Raw genomic sequence first — 26,176 nt, 5'->3', positions numbered from 1 at the left:
ACCGATTGCCCATTTAAATTCAATCCGATCGACGGATGGAAAATAAGGTTCATTTAGCAGATCGGAGTGGATCAGATGTCAGCGGACATGTTACCACTGACATCCGTAGCTACATAGAGTTACAAGGAGCGTCCGTTCAGGTCTGCCTGAAAAACTGACAGGCGGACCTGAATGGTCCCAATGTGTGAAAGGGGCCTAATAGATCCCTTCACTGAAACTAAGGGGCCAAGCCCAACCCCTGAGAAACAACCACACACCATAACCCCCCCCACCAAATGATTTGGACCAGTACTCAAAGCAAGGTCCTGAAACGTTAACCCAATAGAATTCATTTGGGATAAATTTGACCAGAGACTGCGAGCCAGGCCTTCTTGTCCAAACATCAGTGCCTGACTTCACAAATGCGCTTCTGGAAGAATGATCAAACATTCCCATAGACACACTCCTAAACCTTGTGGACAGCCTTCCCAGAAGAGGTGAAGCTGTTATAGCTGCAAAGGGTGGGCCAACTCAATACTGAACCCTACGGACTAAGACTGGGATGTCATTAAAGTGCATGTAAAGGCAGGTGTCCCAATACTTTTGGTAATATAGTGTATGTATAAGTGTGTATGTAAAGGGGTTTTTTAACATATTGCATTCAGGCCATTTTTTTTATTTATTTTTTTACTCAAGTCCAATTGATTTCTGAACAGCTCTCCGCAGCATTTGCTCACAGAGCTTTTAATCCACGCTGCCTGTGCTTCGATCTGTGCAGCGATATTAAATCATTTTCATAATGCATTACAGATGAAAGTAAACTTACACAGCAAACCTCTCACGCTTTCGTTTTCATTAAATCAGCAATTTCAGAAAAGGATCATGTTGCATTCAACAAGAAAATTATAAAGCAGTTCAATTAAGAATGATTTGGAATGTTTTCACTTGTCATTCCATCAACTACATGCCTGAGTAAAAAAAAAAAAAAAAAGAAAGAAAAAATTCAATCTGCCAATTTCCTTCCTCAGAAACAAAAGACAATTGATGATAATTGTTTCCATCACTGCAATTCACTAAAGGGTAGGAGCGGAGGGAATTGATTTCTCTGCAGCCTGGGACATTTATTATACAGTACTTGTCTTTTCAGAATTACTTTGTAATCAAAAAACACTTTTAATTGTTTCCTATTATTGCTGGACAGTAGAGAGGTTTGGACCTATAAAAGGATGGGACTTATCCGGTAGACCTCAGCCTTCCACAGGGCAGGAGATTAACATTCTCAAAAGCAAAGGTCCACAACAGCAGCAATTGTAGGGTCAGCTTGATGACGTTCCCATCCGTAAACCATGGAGTTGCCCCCCCACCCCTCTTCCATTGGGACTAGAACAACCTCCACTCTGGAAAGCCCATTCAACAAAAGTGCGATTGTCAAAGTACTGATGGTGGAGAAGACTTGACTCACTGTTTCTCCTTACGAATGTGTCCAAATCTCCAAATCACAATAGTAACAAATTTCAAACTAATTCGAAATTATAATGAAACAAGTTGATTTTGTTTCATCCAGACTTTGTGTAAATGTTTTAAGCATCCGAAATAACGCAAAAACATAAATGATCCATGTTGTATTAACATTTTTCATTATACAAAATGCACTACATATGAAATGGAAACATATTGCAATAAATACAGTAAAGTATAAACGTGAAATAAGATGCCGCCTACTTACTGTGTTTGGGTTGGATGGAGGTGGATCCATCAGAATCTCCAAATGAATCCGAAATACATTTTGTTCCATTGGTTATATTACGATTCTGAGAATCCGATGGATCCACCTCCATCCAACCCAAACACAATAAGTAGGCGGCTTCTTATTTCACTTTTATACCTTACTGTATTTATTGCAAAATGTTTCCATTTCATATGTAGTGCTTTTTGTATAATGAAAAATGTTAATGCAACACGGATCATTTATGCAGAAGTAATCTTCTGAAATAACGACTTAACACATTAACCGCTTTCCGACCAGCCGCCGTAGTTGTACTGCAGTAACATGGCCCATCTGCGCGAAACCAATTTTTTTTCTCCAATTTTGGCCCCTAGGGGCGTGTGCGCCCCCTGCTCTCCCACGGAGCCAATGCAAATACTCGGCGGTCGCCATGACCGTTGGGCTCCCTCGGTCGCTCGGGGCACACTGAGAACCGGGATCTGTGTGTTTAAACACACAGTTTCTGGGTTCTCTGCGGGGAGAAAAGACAGATCTAGGACTATAACAACCTCCACTCTGGAAAGCCCATTCAACAAAAGTGTGATTGTCAAAGTACTGATGGCTTGGCTGATGGCTCTGCTGCTCGAATCGCCGTCATGTCTTTTCCAATTTTGGCCACTAGGGGCGTGTGCGCCCCCTGTTCACCCATGCGCAATTACCGCCGGGCTCCTGAGATCACTCGGGGCACACGAGAACAGGGATCTGTGTGTGTAAGCACACAGTTTCCGGTTCTCTGAGGGGAGAAAAGACAGATCGTCTGTTCATACAGTGTAGAACGCACACTAGGGAACACAATTAACCCCTTGATCACCCCTTAGTGTTAACCCCTTTCCTACCAGTGACATTTTTACAGTAATCAATGAATTTTTACAGCACTGATCACTGTATAAATGCGAGTGGTCCCAAAAATGTGTAAAAATTATCTGACATGTCCGCCATAATGTGGCAGTCCTGATAAAAATCAGCAGATCGCCACCATTACTAGTAAAAAAAAAATTATTAATAAAATTGCCATAAAACTATCCCCTATTTTGTAGATGCTATAACTATTGCGCAAACCAATCAATATACGCTTATTGCGTTTTTTTTTTTTACCAAAAATATGTAGAAGAATACATATCGGCCTGAACTGAGGAAAAAAAGTTTTTTTTTTATATATTTTTTTATTATAGCAAATAGTAAAAAATATTGCTTTTTTTTTCAAAATTGACCCTTCTGTTTATAGCACAAAAAATAAAAACCACAGAGCTGATCAAATACCACCAAAAGAAAGCTCCATTTGTGGGGAAAAAAAAAAAGATGTCAATTTTGTTTGGGTGCAACGTCGCATGGTCGCGCAATTGTCAGTTAAAGCAACGCAGTGGCGAATTGCAAAAAGTGCTCTGGTCAGGAAGGGAGTAAAATCTTCCTGGGCTGAAGTGGTTAAAATGGATAGTCAATCTTCTGCAATTACAAATCGAATCAGAGCAACTATACAAAACAAATTTGAATATACGAAATTAATTCTGAATACAAATCATTGTAACAATTTACAAAATGATTAACTTAAAACCCATTGACACTGACCTATCCCAAATATGCATCCTTCTACTTCAAGGGGTTGTACCAGGATGATGCCCGGGCTCTCCTGTGCCAGCAGGAGGAACGGGCAACCAGCCGACATGTCCGTTGTCTGGCCGGGGGCCCAAAAAAAGCCGGATTGTCTTTGATCAGGCCTCGGATCTACTAACCTGGAGGCATGAAATCACTTCCGGGTTTACTGGTGCCTTAAAGGCGCCAGATTTAAAAAAATGATAGCATTGAAAATAGCCAAACTTGCCATTTTGAATGCTTTTAAGTGCAAAGGAAGCATATGGAGTCTTATAGACCCCAGATCCCTCCATAAAGAGTGCCTGTTACTGGCTATTGCTGTCACAAGGGATGTTTACATTTGGCTAAGAGCCCATAAATATTTAGACAGGGAGAAGTAATCAAACCTGCAGCCCATGAGACCCTGATCAGCCCATGACAATCAGTAACTGCTCTACTGATTATAGAGGAGCCCAAAAAGAACTACATTTACCCAGTACTTAACTAGGAGGCTGCTACATCAACAAATAGTTAAGCATATAATCCTCTCCATAAGGGAGAAGAGGTTCCTCACCTAAAGACACTAGCATAAAAACTGAGGTGTCTCAGATTGGGGTAGGGTTATAGGGGTACACCAGGGGGGTTTGTTGGTACCAGCATATAACCCAGGGTATACGAACATCTAGTCAGTGAAATATCTCTTGCGCAACTAATAAAAGGAACACTTTAGGGAAAAATATTGTATTCTGGTAATCATACAATATGTGGTCAATTCCTGTAATGATAGTCATTTAGTATATACATTCCTTTTTCATTTCACTGGCCTTTATCATTTTCTCCACATTTACCTCCATCCAAGCTGTCTAGATAATATTGGGAAATAAAACTGGGCTGAGAAACCATGTAACACTGCTGGGGATGCTTAGATTGGTCAGTTTTTATTCATATAGTTTTACCCTTTTTACCAAAAGTGTTAACTGGAGCTGGAGATTAATATATCATTTACTTTATATTTTTGCTTACAAATTCTTAGATGTGGTTGTTGCATTAGTTTTCTTTTTCTTCGTTTTTTTTTTTTTTCACTTCATGATCCTACCAGTAAGTCTATTTTTCAACTTCCTTTAACAGATCGCGTTTTTCAGCAAAATTGGCAGATATTGGTTCAAAACGTGTAAAAAGCGTGTTCAGAGTTACAACCTGTGCTCCTCCCACCAATTGCACACAATCACAGCTTATCAGAGGATAAGACTCCAGATGATACATGATAGGAGGTATAAAAAGGCTCAATTGCACCAAAAGTTAACCAGGGATAATGTAGCCAGCGTCTCAGCTCAGCCAGACTCATTAAGCGTTAAGCCAGGGGGAAATCCATATGGGGACTAAAGTAGAGGAACTTCATAGTGTAGTAGAACACCACATTTATTAGAGCAGAAAGGTACTCATAAAAATGACAATGAAAACGGCATATAAATGCTGCTGAACACTGCCGCTTATCAAATGGATGCACCGCTACGCTCCGCCCTAGGCGTTTCGTCACCAGACATCTTCAAGGATCACAGGATTAGTGGTGAGAAAAGACAAAGGCTCTGTAAAGGCTAATATTAGCAGCACCATTTGGCCTAGCAAATTATTGGCAATGCAGGGAGTGAAACCTATCATACAAAAGCCACATTAGAGGCAGCCACAAGCTTGAAAATTGTAAAACCATAAATAAAAAAAATTGCCAATAAGATAAAAAAAAAGTGCTCAAAAAAATAAAAAATGTATACATAAATATTTATAATCTAGATTCTTATTGGCATTGGCATAGAATATATAAAACACTCACCCTGCATTCCCAATACCCTGGTGCTGATAATGTTAGCCTTTATAGAGCCTGCATCTTGTCTCACCGCTGTTCCGGTGCCCCTTAAAGACTTCTGTGGTTACGATACTTGTAGGGAATAGCTTGGCAGTGACATCACCATGTTTGCTCAATAAACAGCAGCGTTTGGTGGTATTCATATGCAGTTTTCATTGCCATTTAGGAGAGTACATTTCTGCTCCATTAAATATTTGGAGTACTACACTATGGAGTTCCTCTACAATCCCCCATAGCTGGTCCATGCGAGACTGCTATTTGGGTTACATCCCACATTTGTGGGTACTCTGGAAATTATTCTTATGTACTTATTTATTTCAGGTGCTTACGGTATATAGTGCTGTCAATTTACGCAGTGCTTTTACATATACATTGTACATTCACATCATTCACTGCCCTCAAGGGGCTTACAATCCAAGGTCCCCAACATACATATACTAGGGCCAATTTTTTTAGACAGGATCTGATTAACATACCACCATGTCTTTAGAGTGTGTGAAGAAACCGGTGTACCCGGAGGAAACCCAGGCAGACACAGGGAGAACATGCAAACTCCAGGCAGATAGTGTTGTGGTTGGGATTTGAACCAGCGACCCTTTTTTCTGCTAGGTGAAAGTGCTAACCGCTACATCACTGGGCTGCTCACTTGGGTGTTTATACATTTTTCTACTATGTCAATTTTGTACTTACGTTTTATGGATGATGTCCTAATTTTAGGACTATATACGCTAATAAATTGGAGTTAGCCTTTTAACCTTATTACCCGTCTCCTAACTGACTTAAAGTCCCAGAGGGGTGGTTATGCTGATACTGCATGCATTCTTTTTATTCCTTTCTAATTGGGATGTTGGCAGTTCTTATTTCACCCGGCTCTGCTTTATTTGTACTGGTTAACCAATTTAGCCTTTTTTTAGAACTCCTTTCATCTGTGGTCTAATTCTCTGGCAAGCTGTGATTATGTGCAACGCGATTTGAGGAGATGGCTACTGAATGGATACGTTTTAATGTTTTTTATTTTTGTTTTACCCAGCTGTATTTACTCAATGCAACTTATAAAATCCAAGTGAAAGATAGAAAACCAACATGTCAGAAAAAAATAAAACACATTCAAAACCCGAATCACAGAGTTGGAAAAAGGATCCCCCCCCCCCCCCCACCACATGACTTAAAGTAAACCCAATTATGTGTAGCTAATCACCTTCTCAATGGCATACAAATTTTACGTTCAACTGTTATCAGTTTTGTTCATTTTGATTAGCTCAACATGAAAATCTTTCCTGGAGCATTTCAGTCCCTGGTAGTGCAACTGAAGCAATCAACTATGGCTGGCAAGGCACTGTCAAAAGATCTCTAGGATAAGGTTGTGAACAGTAGATTTCCGTAGATTGATTTTTATTTTTTTTGTATCCAAGGCTTTACCAATGTCTAGAAGCACATTGAAGTCTTTTATTAAGAAGCGGAAGGTATTTGGTACAACACAGACCCTCCCTGGATCAGGACGTCACTCCAAACTGGATGAAAGAGCCAGGAGCAAACTGGTCAGAGGCTATCAAGAGGCCTACAGCAACTCTGAAGCAGTTGCAGGAATTTATGGCAGGATGGTCATTGTGTGCATGTGACAATATCACAATTCTCCACAAATGTGGCTTGTATGGCAGGATTTCAAGAAAAAAAAAAAAAAAAAGCCACTCCCTAAGAAAGGCCACATACAGTCTCGACTGAGCTTTGCCAAAATGCACCTTGAAGATTGACGGCACAAGGAAAAAGGTGTTATGGTCAGATGAGACAAAAATTGTATTATTTGGTCTTAAAGGGGTTGTAAAGGTTTTTTTATATTTTTAAATAACAAACATGTTATGCTTACCTCTTCTGTGCAAGGGTTTTGCACAGAGTGGCCCAATCCCCCTCTTTTGGGGTCCCTCAGCAGCGCTCCTGGCTCCTTCTCTAATGCCCCCATGGAGAGGTGCATTCCATGGGGACACTTGTGCGGGTGTGCTCCCGAGTCCTGCTGCTATGTCCATTGACAGACAGCAGGACTGGGGCCCGCTCCCGCGACACTGGATTTAAATTGACAGAAGCGGAAGCCAATGGCTCCTGCTGCTTTTAATTGATCCAGCGAGGACCCGGGACAAGCTGGAGCTGCTGTGCTTTTCCCCGTTGCTGGAAAGATCGGGTTCAGGTAAGTAGAAGGGGGCTGCTGCACTACAGAAGGTTTTTCACCTTAATGCATTTAATGCATTACGGTCAAAAACTTTGAGCATTTACAACCCCTTTAACACCAAACGATATGTCTGGTGGAAATCCAATACAGCTTATCATCCAAACGACACCATTCCTACAGTAAAGCATGAAGGTGGTAATATCCTATTATGGGGATGTTTCTCTACAGCAGGAACTAGGGCACTTGTCAGGATAGAAGAAAAATGGATGGGACAAAATACCATCAAATTCTTGAGGAAAATCTGCTGCCCTCTGCCAGAAAGTTGTCAATGTGAAGAAGGTTCACCTGCCAACATGACAATGACCCAAAGCACACAGCAAAACATACCACAGTAGTTGAAGAAGAAAAAGGTGAATATCCTTACATGGCCTAGTCAGAACCCATACTTAAGACCCTGTGGAAAATCTGTGGAATGACGAAGACTGATGTCCACAGTCGCCATCAAATTTAACTGAACTTATGCAGTTCTGCAAAGAAGAGTGGGCAAATATTGCAAAGTCTAAAAGTGCAAAGTTAGGTGGTTCAACAAAATACTTTTTCCAACTCTGTTATTATTATTTTTTTTTAAATCTGACATGTCCGTGTGCTATCTTTCACTTTGATGTTATAAGTTGCACAGAAAATACAGCTACATAAAACAAAACTATCTTAATTTCAGGCTGTTTGATGTACCATATGTTTGATATTTTTTGCATATTTTTGGTACTCCACACTTGCACTTTTGTTGTGTATGCATGCTAAGCAGCACTTCTATATTTTATATAATATATATATATATATATATATATATATATATATATATATATATATATATATATATATATATATATATTTTTTTTTTTTTTTTTTTTTTTTTCCATTTAAAGGGTCAGTTCAATAACTCATTAATTAAGCAAGTGAGTTTCCACTTCACTTAGTAAATGCAGTGAAATTGTGCCAATTTTATTCATCTAATAATGCAAGAACAAAAACGGTTTCCTTCATTTTCTTAGACATTATTGGGCATGTTTTTGCAAAGTGAATTTTCAATTCTTTCCACCTCATTCACGAACACAAGTGAAAATTTACTTTACAATATATCAGGGTCACTGTCATATTCGGCCATCATCATACAAAAGTCTTCTAAAACAAAGACAAAGCACATAAGTATTTGGGGTTTTTATTCCTTTAAAATAATTCATACAAATGGTTACACTCACAAACATGATTTTAACCAAAAAGAAAAAAAATATATATTGCTAGCCTACCACATTACCAGGAAGGAATCAATGTAGGCAATGAAATGTACTACCTTTCAGTAGTCTAGATTTCCCGCATACCACCAATAATATATACTTTATTTTTTTTCAATTTTTTTTGTTTTTCATAAACTGTTGACAAGAAGCACTATGCTCATTTATACGAAATTTTGATTTCTCTCTCTCAAAAAAAATGTAATGCTGTCATTATTTGAAATAAAAGGGAATCCATGCCAAAATAAATTTGGAAAAAAAAAAAAGCTTTTGTGGCAAAAAAAAAAAAAAATATACACAAGACAAGCAGGTAAAAAATAACAATGCACTGTGTGGTTTTAAAGAAAATAAAATGGGAAAATGTATTCTCCTGAGAAGGTTGCCAACTGCCTTGTTTACTGGGCATGTTACAACATATAAAAACAAAATTATATTTTTTTCAGCTTTTTTTTTCCATTTCAAATGTGGTTTGCTGAATGCCTCCCTTATGTTTTTTCCCCTATCGATAGTTATGCAAACAAACCCTTTTTATGTTCTAAAAACTGTACACAGACAAGTACATTCATGAGATAATTAACTACTAACTTCTCTTGCTTAACAAAGGACCCAAACAGGACACAGAACAGTGAGGTCAGTCCACTGAACAGGGACAAACTACATTTTTTTTTTTTTTTTTTTAAATATGAAGGGGGAAAAAAAAAAAAAAAAAAAAAAAAAAAAAAAAAAAGTTTCCAAATGCTCTCTTTGCCTCTTTTTTATACTGTATATTTGGACCAATTTCTAAAAACAGTTACGATCCACAAGTTCATTATTTTTGCCTCTATCCGGAATACAGATGACAATGATCTTCGTGTTCTAGGCATCTTCAGTCTCCGCTGATCTCCAGTTCTCCAATGCAGGGAATGGTCATCTTTTTCATTTTTTAATTTTTTTAAGGATATTGGCTACAACTGGTCACTCGGATGGTCTCTGTCGGCCTCTGGTTTGACGGTCTGGCCAGGAGAAGGGGTATGGGGTGGATGAACCACGGCAGGATGACCGTGGGATAAAGGCATGGCGTTGGGGACGATTGCATCAACTGCAGTTGGGATGCCAGCTGGGGCCATGCTTACGACACCTGGAGGGTACCTGCTGTTATAAGAAACTCTGGGTCAGTTTACAGAGTGATACATGATGTCTGCTTTTCAGAAGTTGAAAATGAAAGTGGTTGTAAACCCTCTCCTATACCCCAGTGAAGTGAACAGCCTGAGGTGATACACAAAGATCAAACAAATCCTCCCAAGTTTTACTTGTTTATCTGCTGTCCTCTCTAACCCTTCAAAAGTGCAGATTTGTCATAAAATCCTTCTGCAACCATGAGAAGTACATAGGAGTGGTTAGAGAGCTGCAGTTAAAGGTGTTATATAGAGATGAGCTTGGGGGCGTTTGAAATCCCACATGTCCAATCCCACCAGGAAGCCGACACTGCACACTGCTAATCACAGGCAGTGAGACATTTCCCGATCTGTGCAGCTGCGGATCGAGAAATGTCTCACTGCCTGCGATTAGCGGTGTGCAGTGTCGGCTTCCTGGCGGGATCGGGCAGGTGGGATTTTGAACACGCCCTAGCCCATCTCTACTCTTAAACACTGAGAGCTGATTAGAGGAAAGGGACACACCACCCTCCACATAGGCAGAGGAATGAAAGAACAGGCAGAAATGTATTCTGAATAGACAAGCTGTATGCTTATCTCCTTCTCCGGCACAAATTTTATCTCATGTGTCAGGAAATCTTCTCAGAAGGGACCCGTGCTGATAACAGAGGAACAAATCTGCAGAGCGAAACAACTTAGAGCTTTGGAGATAGACAAGTAAACACTACAGATAGATGTGCTTTGTTCAGATTTCATGACTGAGGTTTACAACCACTTTAAACATCAAGTAGAAAACAAATGCATGCATTCAAAACAAGCTTAACATTTTTTTTAAAATAATTGTACAGTAAGACAACTGAGTAGCATGCTGTAGTGCATTTAACCCGCCATATTTACCACTCAGACCACAACTTCATTATATGGATGCACCAGTAAAATTAGAATCCCTGCCAAACACAGATCTGGTTTGAGTGAGGAATGTTTAGATCAGGGCTGTCCAACCTGCGGGCCCAAGATGGCTATGGATGTAGCCCAGCACAAAATTGTAAAAACTTACTTAAACATTTCTTTATTATTTTTAAATGCATTTACACTTTGAAAAAAAAATGTACATTGTCTCTTTACTGGACTTTTAGAACTTTTATCTTTTCAAATAAAAAATATCCCACTCTTCACAATCACGCCTTATGCAAGTCATCAGTTTTCAGCAGTACCAACAGTATATTTTTGCGCAACTATTTGCAAGGATGAAGCACACGAACGGCAAAATTAGAACCAAAATATCTGAAGGGCACTTTGAGAATTCATTGAGAATTGCGACTACATCCTTCCAACCAGATACTGATGAGTTTATCAAAAAGTGTCAAATATCACATTAGTGTTATGCTTCCCTCTTTTACAATAAATAAAAATTAAGTTTTATTACCCAGTTTGGGTCCTTTCACACAGGCGGTCCACTTTGGCGGACTCTGTTTTGCTCAGGTCCATCGTCGCTCACTGTGCGGAGAAGGACCTGTGGGGAGATTTGATGAAAATGGATCGCCTGTCCATTTTCATCCGATCTGCTAGACCAGTGGTTCTCAACTCCTGTCCTCAGGACCCACTAACAGGCCAGATTTTTAGTATTACCTTGGGGAGATGCAGACTAGAATACTGCAACCACTGAGTGGCAAATGATATCACCTGTGATGTATTTCAGTTAATCCGTCCCGAGGACAGGAGTTGAGAATCACTGCGCTAGAGGGATGGAAAATAGTCACCATCTGACTGAATTTTACAGATCGGATTGAATAGGATAGCAGCGTGTATCAGCAGACATGTCATCGCTGATATCCATCGCTCCATAGGAGTGAATGAAGGGTCCGATCAGGTCTGCCTTAAAAACTGACAGGTGGACCTGATAGGAAAGCCTGAGTGAAAGGGGCCATAGGTACATTTTCTATATCAGTGATCGTTAACTTGTGATCTGCCTGACTTTTTCTGATCATCTATCCTTATTAAAAGTGTATTTCATGTGTGGCCCAAGACAAATTATTTTCTTCCAATTTAGTCCAGGAAGGTCAAAAGGTTGGACACCCCTGGCTTAGAACCTCTGTAGCAGTGGTAGGCAACCTTAAAGAGGCAGAGATTCACCTGAACAACATGGGAAAAGATCACTGGGCACAGTGTTACCTCCTGACACCCATTTTAAACCTCTAATTGCCATACTACCGTGTTGAAATCGCGTGCATTGCACAGAAATCATGGGTTTGAATCAGGTGGTGGAGGTGGCAACGAATCGCCTCCTCACCACCTCTAAAACACACTTAGATCCCTATTCAGAGGAGCAGCAGTGCCTGTTGTACTTGTAAATGAGCAGCAGTACCCTTAGGGTTCGTTCACATGTAAAGTTGGGCAAGGTGGTAAAATCCTTTCATAAAGTGCACCAAACCCACAGGATATAATAGAAGTCTATGGTTAAGTGCAGCAAACCCACGGGAAAGCTTCAGGTACACTGCACTGCACCCGCGGTGTGGGTAAACAGCAGAACATCAGTGTGAAAGCAGCCCTATACTATTATGCCCAGTGTATTTCTTCACACTGACCTGAAGATCTCTTCTTTCCTGCTGCTGGCACCACTCTGGAGACCTCTAGCCAGGATAAAAGGCGGAGTGCAGTTGATATCACTTCACATGGGACAAGAGCCAGCACTACAGAGGCGACATCGGCTTATTCAGCTCTTGCTCCCCATTATAACTCCAACTTTACAAGTAGTCCCTCTGCATTGCACTCTGTTTGATGCTCTGGAATGGAGGGTCAGCAAGCCCAGATCGTAATCTACCAGTCATCTGTCCATGATCAACTGGTAGATCGCAATCTACAGGTTGCTGACCCCCACACTGTAGGGCTTTTAAAGCAGCGTGTTCTCACTGGCTGCTACAGTTCTAAAACCAGGGCTCATTCACAGCAGCAGCATTGGTGTCCAAGAAGTCTCAATATAAAAAGGCAATTTGCCTTATTTACAATGGCTTTAGTTCACACAAACACACTGCAAAACAGTGGTGGGCTTAGGGTTACTGTATGTCCATAGGCCCACTTTTGCCTTCAGTTTGAGACATTGTTGAGATCATTCAGGATTCATTGCAGGTACATTTGACCTGCGCAAGATGCTTTGGCACTCCTATAGACTTGTATGTGGAGAGAAGCAGTTTCAACCAACAAAACAAAAAAATATTAAAACAGACCTAAAATCTTACAGAAGAATCTACTTAAATAACAATGTCTTTTTTTTTTTTTAAGAAACATGTCATACTTGCTCTGTGCAGAGGTTTTACACAGAGCAGTCCCCATCTTCTCAGGTCCCCCGCTAATGCTCCTGGCCCCTCCCTCCTGCCAGTGCCCCCAAAGCAAGCAGCTTGCAATAGGTGCACCCAAGCAGGCTTGCTCCGGAGATATGGTTCTGCATGTCCATTCACAAACAGCAGTGGCTCGGCCCCACCCCTCTCTCTCCTCACTGGCTATGAATGACAGCAGCGGGAATTGCGGGGGGGGTGCTAAACTACAGTTTTTTTTACCTACCTTCATGCATATAATGCTTTAGGGTATAAAACCTTCAGCCTTCAAACACACTTTAAAAGAGAAGGGTTTTAAAAAAAATAAAAAAATACATCCATATTCGCCAATGTGGATGCTGCATCTGTCCCCTGCCTACTGTACTTCAATATCTGGGTGATCAAAGAGCACCGATTGGTCAGATCTCAGTGTTCAGTGAGCCAGTATGTCAGCGTCCCTCAACATTTCTCGGCTCACTGGAGCACCAGGTTGTGGAGGGGAGGAAGGGGCTGGCTCAGGCTCTTTGCAGAGCACCAAGAGGCTGAGCTAGCTGTCGGCCCAAACATCTGGGTGGATCCCAACATTAAAGCTGGGAGCTAGTGTTGCCACCTCATCCCTTAAAACCGAACACATATGAATTACAAGGTTGAGGCGAATTTATTTCAGATAAGTCACCGAGTTTAAATGACCACTTTTATCAGCCACAGAACATGTCAGAACTATTGGGAATAAAGAGAATTTCTAAGGCCTAAAGCCCATTATTATACATGTAATTTCATGAGCAACTTAGAAACCATTTGTAAAAGGGTGAATGCAGGTTTATGAATAGGGTCTCTTAAGAGAAATGTTTAAAACCTAATCACCTATTCTCCCACATGATAACACTTGAAAATTCCAGACAGCCAGACAAGAAAAGGAACTAGCCATGGGGCCAATATTTATGTTATCAGACTGATGACTCATGTTTCAAGGGAACAATGAACAGACATATAATTTCTCTCTTTTCTCTTACCACAGAGGAAAAGGGGCTTATTCTAAAACTGTCTTCTAAACAAGCCTTATTATTTACTAGTAATGGTATTAGTAATAATTTATATGTATCTACTTAATTTAATAATTTTACAAAATTCATACATATATTCATGATAGAGTGTTTGATATTACTTATTGATATAGATTAGTATATATATTAGTATGAGCATAGCAGGTTTTAAACACTATGAATAGGAGTGAATTTGCATGTAAAATAATAATTGTATTTTGAGAAGCCAATGACATAACTATCAAGGTATTTAGAGCAAGAATTAACTTATTTAAACTTTCTTAAAGCCAAATATCTCATGAAGAGATGAAAGTCTGGCAAAGTCTGACATAAAATAGACAGCTCGTTATATTTACAATCTTCTAAGAGTATGTCAAAAGTTATTTGGGGTGATATTTTAACATTTCAAGTAAGCTTCCAAAATATTTTTCGATACAACACTGCCCCCTCGTGGTAGGTAATTCTGTAAAAAGTCCAATATGGCTTCCTAGACAGTGATGCCATGGTGACATAGTAAACACGTAATTTGACGTCATTAAGTGAAAAGTAAATACACACCCACTTTCGGGGGGGGGGGGGGGGGAATAAAAGGTTGTATACAGATAGCAAGAAGAAAAAAAAAGAGGAGAAGGAGAATGGAAAAATCAAGGAGGAGGTATACTAAGGCATCCCAAGTAGCTGACATCTCTCAAGGATTTAGAGTTTTCTGGTAAAGTATAGATTTCTAATTATCTGTAGGAAATTGTTTGAACATGCATATAACTAAACAAATTAGTCCTTGTAGCCTACAGATTTGAATTGAAATATAATTCCAACTGCAGTACGAATTGTTTTCCTTTTTAAATTAAAGAGAAGGATACACCTGTTTGTATCATCTCATTTAAGCCGATTTTAAGTTTTAGTAAATGGTTCAGTGATTATGTACATTTCAAATAAAATAACTCAGTGGAAATGGTCTTTACCTTAACCACTTACTTACTGGGCACTTAAACCCCCCTCCTATTCAGACCAATTTTCAGCTTTCAGTGCTGACGCACTTTGAATGACAATTGCGTGGTCATACAACACTCTATACAAATGAAATTTTTAAATACCCCCCCCCCTCCAAATAGATCTTTCTTTTGGTGGTATTTGATCACCTGTGCGATTTGTATTTATTTTTCTTAATTAAAAAGACCACATTTTTTTTTACTTTTTTTGTTTTAAATTGTTATAAGACCCCTTTCACACACGGGCGTTTTTCATGCGCTTTAGCGTTAAAAAAAGCGCCTGAAAGAAGCCGCAACTGCAATCCCAATGTAAAAGCCTGAGTGCTTTCACACCGAGATTCTTTTCACACTGGGGTGTTTTTCAGGCGCTTTAGCGTTAAAAAAAGCGCCTGAAAGAAGCTGCAACTGCAATCCCAATGTAAAAGCCCGAGTACTTTCACACTGAGGCGCTGCGCTGGCAGGGAGTCAAAAAAAGTCCTGCAAGCAGCTTCTTTGCAGCGCTTTTGGAGCGGTGAATACAATGCTCCTAAAGCACCCCTTCCCATTGAAATCAATGGGAAGCGCCTGTAAAACGCCTGAAAAACGCTATTGGCAGCAGCATTTTGTGGGCGCTTTTAACCCTTTATTTGGCCACTAGCAGGGCTTAAAAGCGCCCCGATAACGCTCGAAAAACGCTGGTAAAGCGCTGCTAGTTTAAGCAGCACTTTACGAGCGTTTTTCGGGCGCTGACATTGTGAAAGAGCTCTTAAAGCACTTGGCTTTCACATTGGGACTGCAGATTTGGCTTCTTTCAAGCGCTTTACATGCGCTAAAGCGCCTGAAAAACGCCCCAGTGTGAAAGGGGTCTAATGGGTAATTTTTGTCTGTCATTGATGTACGCTGATGAGGCGGCACTGATGGGCACCGACAGGTGGCAATGATGGGTGGCAGTGATGGGCACTGATCGATTACACTGATAGGCAGCACTTCTAGGTGGCACTGATTGGTACCACTGGTGGGCATCGATAGGTGGCACTTGTGGGCACTGTTGGTCAGTATAAATGAGGCATAATTTCCTCTTCCTCTTAGGGACTGATGTCCCTTTAAGATAAGCCGGTGATCGGCTTTTTTTTTCTCCTCCGCTGTCAGCGTGAGGAGAGAAAAAACTATCACTGAACTTTTGTTTACATCATGCGATCAGCTGTCATTGGCTTACAGCTGATCACATGGTAAGGGGCTCAGTGACTCGGTGATCACAGCGCGCTCCCGGGAATTCACATCCACACTGTGGCTGTCATTTGGCCATAGCGCGGATGTCAGGTAGTTAACTAAAGTCTTGGTTCCATCACCAAGTAGACATACATGTTATAACAGTTTGTCCATGTGTTTTAAAGAGTAATCTAAGCTTGCAAGGTCTGTTATATGAGAGAGAGGTCACATATTCAAATCAACACCTTGTTATTTTCACAGTCGGTTGAACCACCGAGTAACAGAAACAAAAGCTTGTGGTTATATTCTCTTTCATTGATATTATCCATATATTGTTGGAATGTTTATCATATTCTGTGTTTATCACCAGTTATATTTTTATATTATTTTGCACAGATTTTTAGTAAATATATATTTTGCACATCTTTTTGTATTCCTTTCTTAAAATTAGCGCAAAAAACTAATTTGAGTTAATTGTTGATTTGTGGAAACAAGTGGAAATCTCCCTAATCATAGATTTTTGCTTATTTTCATAACTATAAATTTTTTTTCAATATTTCACTATAAACATTGTACTGTGTTCAGTTTTAAAGGGATGAGGTGGCAACCCTGTTGGGAGCCCTCCAGAGTCCAAGCCAGTTCAGTGACATCAGCCGACTGACTATGGGCCACAGGAGTGCAGAACAAAGTGCCTACAAATGAGCTTTGGCCATACTACTCCTTTAACAAGAAATAAAAAAAAAACAACAAGTGTTCTAACTAAAATAATTTTGGCTGGAAATAGATCTATTTCGACCTTTTATAATGCTTCAACTGCAGGTGGTGCTTTAGATCAACAAGAGCATACAGGGAATGTTTTATAGGGGAACTGCTCTGCTAAAAACTAGAAGCCAAACTAGATATCAAATTTACATTTATCTCAGAGAAAACTCCTCAATTTCCAGTAGAAACAGTATTATTGTATGCAAACATGAATTTTGCCTGCAACAAGTCTTAGAATGGTCCCACCTCAGCACATCACTCCATTCACTAATATTATGTAGCGTGCTCTGAATCCATAGCCACATATGCCATAGTGAAGCCTGCTTTTAAGATGTGATCTTTAACTTTGTGCTGCAATGGGGAATGATGACAGATCAGAACGATGATGATAATTCAGATGATAAATCAATATATGAACTCTCCCCTAATCTCATATTCCTCTAAGAGGCGAGTAATCTTTACCTCTGGGACAGCCAGACGCTCGATCAATATTACAAGACTATAAAAGGCAGCGCTTAACGCCACTTCCAGTCCCTGTCATTATTAAATATTAAAGCCATCATGAATATATGTATATCAAAATATGGAAGCTAGAGGAGCAGTAGGAGTCTTACTGAAAGAAGAGTGTAACTGCAGGAGGAGTTAAAGGGCAGGTACTAAGCTTCTACATGATCATAACTGTCAGACGAAAAGGAAGTGGAATAGAAAAAATAAAATTACAGAGACACCAAGAGACGTCCATCTTTGATAAGGTCAATGGAGCAGAATTTCTGATATGAATAGGTATGGCTTATACTGTAGGAGAGGCAGGGACACTTCTTATGAAAACATCCATTCTCTGATGCAAATTCTTGTTTCAGGGCAAAAACAACATTACAGGATTAGCCTTCAGTGCTACAACACTCAAATGTGGCACACAAGTCAAATCACATATGCTAATTTGAACCCATCAGAGCTCAAATCACCCAACTCTAGCAGCAGAGATACTCAAAAATAAAAAAATATAACACATTTCCCCCATCTGTCTATCTTAATTTCACCTGACCTACTGGTTTTCAAACCACGTTCTGTATGTTTTACCTATTTCTGTATCTGGCAGCAGAGCTAGGACAAAAAAGGAAGGAAGGGGTGGGAGTGGAGGGGGGTGAGAAAGTGTCGCTGCCCTGTGTTTTTTTTCCTGCAGCTGTCTACTTGACAATAATGTTGGCAGTGTCACTACTGTCAGGCAGAGTAGGTACCATGTCCGCTGCTGGAGGGAAGATTTACATACACAAAGTCAAGGGTAGGCAACCTTGGAGAGGTGGAGATTTAGGATATTTACCTAAACATGGAAGATATCAAAGATTGCCAGGCAATAACCTAGCAGGGCTTAATTAAAAAGTAGGAAGATTAGAAACCTTTAGAGGTCAGTAATAAAACAGAGTGCAGGGGTCCATAGTACGTAACGCAGGGGTCAATAGTATGTAACGCAGGGGTCAATAGTATGTAACGCAGGGGTCAATAGTATGTAACGCAGGGGTCAATAGTATGCAATTCAGAATGCAAGGGCCAATAGCATGTAACACAGAGTGCAAGGGCCAATAGTGTTTAATGCAGAGTGCAGGGGCCATTAGTATGTAGGGCAGAATACAAGGGTGAGCAGTAACCCAGAGATCAGTAGCATGCAACGTTAATGCAGAAGTCAGTAGTACACATGCAGAGTTCAGGAGTCAGCAGCATGTAATGCATAGAGGGAAACATGGAAGGAGAAAGGGGCACCTGGGCTGGGGGATAGGTGGCACAAAACATGTTAGAATTCTAGTCCATTGCCTTAATGAGACAGAATCAGAATGCGATATCAGAACTACTGCTTCTTTGACTCCATGTTCTAAGCAAGACTGTTTTTCTTCCAGGTTTGTCACGACTTTGCTCTGCATCCTTTCTAGATGCTCAATCTCCACCTGCTTCTTCTGAACAGGCACAATGACCACACAGCAGTGCCCACCATTCACCCCCTGCAAGTTGTACTGGTTGCCTCACCTGGCACACTGTGGCACACTTGAGGGAAGACAGAAGGCCTACCAGCTTTTAGACCTGCGTGCTGCTGGGTGAATGGGTGGGATGTGGACATGCTGAGGAGTTGGTGGCAAAACCGGGTTGGTCACTAACTACCTGTCACCATCAACAGGTCAATGACCCCACAATAGGCAATAAAGCCCGTCTGGTGCATTAGGCAGTTAAAAGCCCTCTACTGCACACAATGTAGATATATGCCACCACCCAGCTATTACAACCAGCCACTGATTACACCCATCCACTGAGAGTCCACCTTTACCTGTATGTAGCACCATTCAATTCTGGGTGGACCACAGCTGGCTCCATACTGGCCCAATGTGTTGCTGCAGTTAAATGATCTTTATTGACACAGTTTTTCAGGCTGTCAGGGATACGACCTGTTAAGATGAGTAAAATGGATTCAGACATTAAAGATTTATATATGCACGTTTTATTAAAATATTTTATATACATTTACTCCATTAATATATATTCAATTTGGACTTAAATCCTGGATTGAATTACCAATAAATATGTAACAACTAAATCTAACCACTTATACCTAAACTCTTGGGCAAGCACACATCTTTAGACCCATACACATGTAAAACATTAACTTGAAGCAGCCTTTTACAGCCAGTTCATACTAAAGTAAACACAAAAAAAAAAAGCTATAAAAGCACTTCCTTCTTTGCTTGCAGTCCCATGCATTTCTGTGTACTCAAGACCAGCTAAGGCTAGATTCACGTCTAAGCAGTTGGTACAGCTTGCATCTGCAGGGCATGCAGCCCATTCAAGTGAAAATGCAGGAAAAAGGTCCCTGCACCTTTTAAAAACTGCTGCCACAGGGAAATTGCATGGTGCCTTTTGCACCATGCCATTTTCCAGACCCGCAAATGCACTGCGCGCTTAGATGCGTGGGGGTGTAATTAAGAATGAACGCCCCACTTGTCTGTAAAGGAGTACAGCGTTTTGGCTGGGGAAACCGCTGCGAGTCCTGCACCCGCACACGTCTAAATTAAGCCTTACACCAGAACGCAGTGCAGGAAACCTGAGTTCCATGTACATTCCTACACCGCACTGCACTGCACTTGAGACCTGCAGAAGGTATCAGCTTTACCTTATGGCGGAGTTCCTCCTGAAAAAGAAATGAAAAGGCAGCAGCTACAACTACTGCAGCTGCTGACTTTTAAAATAAGGACACTTACCTGTCCAGGGCGCCTGCGACTGTCCTCACCTGAAGCCAACCCGTCCCTCAGCTCCGGGTGGAGGCGCCGGCATTGCTGGTAGGGGAATCAGGAAGTGAAGCCTTGCAGCTTCACAGCCTGGTTCCCTACTGCGCATGCGCAAGTCGCGCTGCACGTTCTGAGTGGTCCCTGCTGTCTTATGTGACCCGTGCGTCTCCCAGCAGACAGTGGGGGGGGGGGGGGGGCGTAGATCACCGAGGATACTGCAGAGATCTTTCGCCGGAAGTGGGAGCCAATACCTGTATTAGACAGATATCTGCTCCCCCCTCTGAAAGGTGCCAAATGTGACACTGGAGGGGGGAGGAATCCGGACAGCAGAAGTTCCATCTTTCACTTTAACGCCACCCCAAATCCAGGTCACACACATTAGGTTTGCCTGCACTGGATCATATGGTACTGCTGTATGTTTTTTTTAACCTAGGTTCACACTAAAACACGGTGCGAGAAACTCACATGGATTGCAGTTCATACCGCACTGCATTTGTAATCGGCAACAGGTGTCAATGTTAAGTCAACACCAAAACACAGGTCATGAATGAATGGGCTCAAATCGTACTGCACTGAGATGCATGTGCCGAGCACATTCCCGTGCAATTCATGGTATGAACTTGGGCTTAAAGTAGTGCATCATAATGAATGGGCTGATATCTTGCTGCACTCGGATCGCATTCAAATCGCATAGCATTCATGGTGTGAACCGGCTCTTGCATGTACATTTCTGTGCATTTATATCCTTTTTTTTCATTTTATATAAAGACAGTCCCTTCTGACCTAATTGTTGTAAGTGAGGTGCTTTGTGGTGCAGTACATTTCTGTGCATTGTTGTGTGATAAAATGCAAACACGCTGCATTTCACCACATATCTCTTGAATTCATATAAACTCATCCAGTGAGACAAAACACAGGTAACTGCACATGGTGTGAATGGGCCTTGCATGTTATTGCTCATAAATGGCCAGCAGGTTCCAAGGCGGATTGCTGGACAGATGGACAGATGTCACACATGGTGCCATGCATTTATCAAGGTACATGTGTTATGTGGTTGTTTATTGTTCATAAAGTATTTCTAGGATGAACTTCCACTTTAAATGCATAAAATGACACAACCCAGAAACCTATTGCTTTCTTTTACTTGTGGTATGGTTTTACACTTTTTTGCACTGTATGTGCCAATTCCTTTAAACTGGAGGTATATAGGAAAAAAATAAAAATAAAAACTTTATTAACTAATGTCATTAGAGACATATAAAACCAACATTCTGGTTACACATAAATGTCAGCTATTAAAGTTGACGTAATTTGCTCTGTTTTTTTAAGTCAGATGAACGTGAAATAATATTTAGCATATTTTTGGTGGCTGAGGGTGCAGAGGCAGAATGTGGGGAAGAGATGGAAGCACTGGATTACATAAGGCAGGGGACACAGATGTGCAGAAGAGATACCTGGGGCTGCTAGGCGAGGTTAAAAGGGGAGGAGACACACTAAATGAGCACAATGGCATCACTAGGGTTGGTGTCACCTGGTGCGTTAAACATGACGTTAACCCTCCACTAGCCTGCCACAGTGCTCTGTCCCCATCACCCAACGCTAGCCTGCCAAAGTGCTCTGTCCCCACCTCCCACCGCTAGCCTGCCACAGTGCTCTGTTCCCACCAAACACCGCTTGCCTGCCACAGTGCTCTGGCCCCATCACCCACTGCTAGCCTGCCACAGTGCTCTTTCCCCACCACCCACCGCTAGCCTGCCACAGTGCTCTTTCCCCACCACCCACCGCTAGCCTGCCACAGTGCTCTTTCCCCACCACCCACCGCTAGCCTGCCACAGTGCTGTCGCCACCTCCCACCGCTAGCCTTCCACAGTGCTCTTTCCCCACCACCCACCGCTAGCCTGTCACCGTGCTCTGTCCCCACCAACCACCGCTAGCCTGCCACAGTGCTCTTTCCCCACCACTAGCCTGCCACAGTGCTCTGTCCCCACCACTAGCCTGCCACAGTGCTCTGTCCCCACCACTCACCGCTAGCCTGCCACAGTGCTCTGTCCCCACCACAATGCTCTGTCCCCACCACAATGCTCTGTCCCCACCACTCAACGCTAGCCTGCCACAGTCCTCTGTCCCCACCACCCACAGCTAGCCTGCCACAGTGCTCTGTTCCCACCACCCAGATAGCCTGCCACAGTGCTCTGTTCCCACCACCCAGATAGCCTGCCACAGTGCTCTGTTCCCACCACCCAGATAACCTGCCACAGTGCTCTGTTCCCACCACCCAGATAACCTGCCACAGTGCTCTGTTCGCCCCTCCTACTGCTATCCTGCCACAGTGCACTGTCTAGCTGCTGTGGAGACACAACAGGTCAGGCAGTAGGCCACTAAGCAGTCTAGTGTATCAGTGCGGCTCTCCCCCCTCTAGCCTGCTACAGTGCTATTTGATGGAATGACCCCTCTGGCAGGTGTCACCTGCCCGCACCCCCATAGCGACGCTACTGAACTAGCAGCAATTTGACAGATGCGCAGGCAGGACCAACAGGCTTTGGTCGTGCATAAATAGGCAAATGCAGCTGGGTTTTAACATCAGTTGGAGAATCTTATGAGGTCACAATTCATTGACCTGAACATTGGACCTGCTCGTGACCACCTTATGACCTTCAAGTAAATTTTCTTTTCTATAAACTTGTCTGGGGAGTTCTGATATGAAGGACAAAAAACAAAAACATCGACAGGCTGTGTGTGATCCTCACACACTGACATATCCAAAAGATTAAGATTAACACATAATACAATCAAACCCCCCCCCCCAAACATTTGTTTGAAAGGAGTAGTGCACCGCTCTAACTGCTCTATTCATACTACAGATCCCAAAGTCCATCTCGGGAGTCAGCAAGAGAGGGTGACTACGTTACTACATACAGTGGGACTATGGAGAATGAATGTAGTCACCCTCTAACAAGTTAGATTAGAGCAGCAAACAAAATAGGATTTTGGAGAAGGCTGAGAGCAGTAGAAGGTACATTTTTTTGCGTTAATAACACATACTTGAATAGAATCCATTAACCAGAATTCAGTGTTACTTTAACTTCAGATTCTGGATGTTCTCTGGTCCCAAAACATGTACTCCTCTAAAGCCTACTAAAATGACCAGTGTCAGTCAAGGTGGCAGTCATCCTTACTTGTAATGGCTCTGCGGATCTCCCTCGCTGCCTCCTCTCTCATCTCTATGGAAGCCTGTTCACTGTACCAGGCCGCATGTGGTGTGCAGATGAGGTTAGGTGCATCTTTCAATGGACCTTGAGAAAAACTGCAAGTAAAAGTTGTCATTACTAAGACAGAAAATACCGAAGAACTTCACTAAGCTCTACAACTTCTCAAATACAAAGAGGACCTGTAAGTTTTGTCCTGTACATAATGCTGCAATCAAAGTAAAATTAGATAAAGTTCCTATTATAAAGTTGAGGAGAGATTAGTGTAAGCCCAGGTTGCAGGCTATGTTGAGAGAACATTTATAGAAAGTGCCAAAAGCCAATGTGAAAAATATTGCACGCTCAGGGATTAAAACCCATCACTTTAATAGCATGCACAAAGTTTACAGACTTAAAATATCATGCATAAATATTTGTCCATACAAATCTTGAGCACTTGTTTGCTAATTTGCACATCGAGCAATATGTGTAAAACATAACAAATGCATGTTTCTTTTTGATTTGAGTCTCCTTTTTTTTGAGATTCCTCTCAACTTTCTGTCCCAAAGATGTAACACAAAGTAAAAGACGCGTCTATAGAAATAACTTTATAATAGGACCTTATCTAATTTTACTTTGATTGCAGCATTATGCTCAGGACAAATCCTCTTAGACCATAATCAAAACAGGTGTTCCGATAGAAGATTTCACCACACCACCTGTCCCTGTAATAACCAACATTTTGAATTTCCCTCATTTTCTCTTGGTGGCAATGGTCACCAAGACAAATGTGAATCACTGCAATGGGTAGACAGACATAAACGCCCGACAAGGGTTCTAATCCTCCATCATATCTCTCAAAAAAAACAACAACCTTTGGGCCATAGGTATGTAAGCAGCTGCTTCCAAGAGGTTTACTGTATTGTGTTCTTTTTCTTGTTTGACTTATGAAGTTATGATTACTTTGCACCTCTTTGTAAAACTGTATACCCCAATGTGAGTTTATTGCACGGTTTAGGTGTGCCTGCCCTGCTGAGGTGGTACTCCCTAGGAGGCGAGAGTAAAATGCTGCTCGCCAGGTTTTCCCAGGCTTTTTGGGGACGCATCACCCTCTGCTGGGGTAAATACACAAAAAGGGATGGAACCACCTCTCAGGAGTTGCAATAAGACAGTCAAAGGTAGGGTTCCAGGCCTCCCCACTTAAGGAACAGAATAATGCTAAAGAGATAAACTAATTCCAGAACTTGACCACCCCTGCGGGAGACCTAATGGGATACCAAGGATGTGGATTTATTCCACTGCTAAATGGATTTAGGGACTCTCAGCATTACAAGGTATAACTACCTCAAAGTAAGTATTTAGGGGCACCAGTAGAACAGCTATGGGGCACTTAAAAGAACATGCATAGTTATGTGTATTGAAGATACCACCACGTACACTGTTACTTTTGAAAATCTTCAGTAAAGAATATTTATGGTTATTCAACTTGGTCTTGTTTGAACTTTAGGGCAATCTTAAAGGGGTGCAATGCATGTACGACATATCACAATGAACTGGGCTTAAAAAGGGGACATGATGAGACGATACAGTGCCAATGTCTCATGGGCAGTGAAGGCAGAGGATGCAGAGGATGCTATATTGCCATTGCTAAGGACTACCATACCAGTGTTGAGTGTATAAGCAGCCAGCCGGTTTGGAAGCAGTGACTTGGCAAAGGTTAGGGAGACCCTGGTAGTGAAAGCGTTCTTGTGCTTGAGCTCCTTCCCTAGCAACTGGAACACCAATATTGGGTTCACAGAAGATTGAGCGAGGCCTCTGGAGAAAAGTACAGGTTCAGTCCAGAGTACAGCTTCCTAGTATTCAAATGAAACATACAAATCCTTGTCAATGGGAGTGAGGTGGCTGGTTACTGGGATGGTGGATTCTGGTACAGGTTAAGCAGTCTCAGCCCACCTTTGGGGGCTCTTGCAAGTGTTTTCCTTAGGACCCCTGCCCACGGGTACACTTTAAATTATAGAATACACAGCCTGATGGACATTGAGGGTGTGACTGGCCACCAAAACATACCAAATTACAGATCCCCCAGCAGTGCAGTGATGAGAAAGAAACCCAGCATAGTGCACACCAATGTGAACATACACCATTGCAGTGCAACAACTAGAGTGGACCCTGGCACAGTGCACTGACTAGAGTGGACCCCCATTGAAATGCACCAACAACAAACCCCTGTATGGTGCACAAATGTGAAGAGACACCATTGAAATGCACTGATGAGAACAGACCCCAGTGCAGTGTACCAATATAATTGGACACCATTGCAATGCATGGATTAGAGCAGATCCCACTTTAGAAATCGAGTGTAGTGCACCCATGTGAATGGACCCTATTGCAATTCATCAACTGGAATAGACCCCAGAGCAGTGCAGCAAAGTGAACGGACCCCAGCCCAGTGCAGCAAGGAGAATGGACAGATGCCAGCACAGTGCACCAATCAGAATGTACCCAGTGCACTCATGATAATGGACAAAGTGGACTTCCAAATTGAAAATAGCTCCTGCAGGTTTCATGTCTGGAGTAGCAAGGACTTAATCTTCTACGGGTTTTTACCTGTTAAAACTGTCACATTTGTATGTATAAAAAGGTAGAGGCTGAATCTTCCCACCCTTTTT

The 26,176-nt window shown here is 41.8% G+C and overlaps 1 protein-coding gene across 5 annotated transcripts in view; it reads right to left on the bottom strand.

Annotated features, from left to right (window-relative positions):
- The window catches only part of CTBP1 (C-terminal binding protein 1), an 873,727-nt gene that overhangs the window by 24,952 nt on the left and 822,599 nt on the right, over positions 1 to 26,176 (bottom strand). For 4 of the 5 annotated variants that reach the window (XM_077477945.1, XM_077477949.1, XM_077477946.1 and 1 more), the window contains 3 exons: positions 23,499 to 23,626; positions 19,368 to 19,485; positions 8,539 to 9,758 (listed from right to left, as the gene is read on the bottom strand). In XM_077477945.1, coding sequence (XP_077334071.1) covers positions 9,572 to 9,758; positions 19,368 to 19,485; positions 23,499 to 23,626 — 433 coding nt within the window. In that variant the 3' untranslated portion in view covers positions 8,539 to 9,571. Of the gene's footprint in view, positions 1 to 8,538; positions 9,759 to 19,367; positions 19,486 to 23,498; positions 23,627 to 26,176 lie in introns of those variants that run through there. The other variant, XM_077477948.1, reaches the window with a different exon arrangement.

This window comes from Lithobates pipiens, unplaced genomic scaffold (genome assembly GCF_037356315.1).
Source record: "Lithobates pipiens isolate NorthernLeopardFrog02 unplaced genomic scaffold, aLitPip1_a1.2 Scaffold_13, whole genome shotgun sequence".
Lineage (NCBI taxonomy): Eukaryota > Metazoa > Chordata > Amphibia > Anura > Ranidae > Lithobates > Lithobates pipiens.
This window is presented reverse-complemented; position numbering and strand designations above follow the sequence as displayed.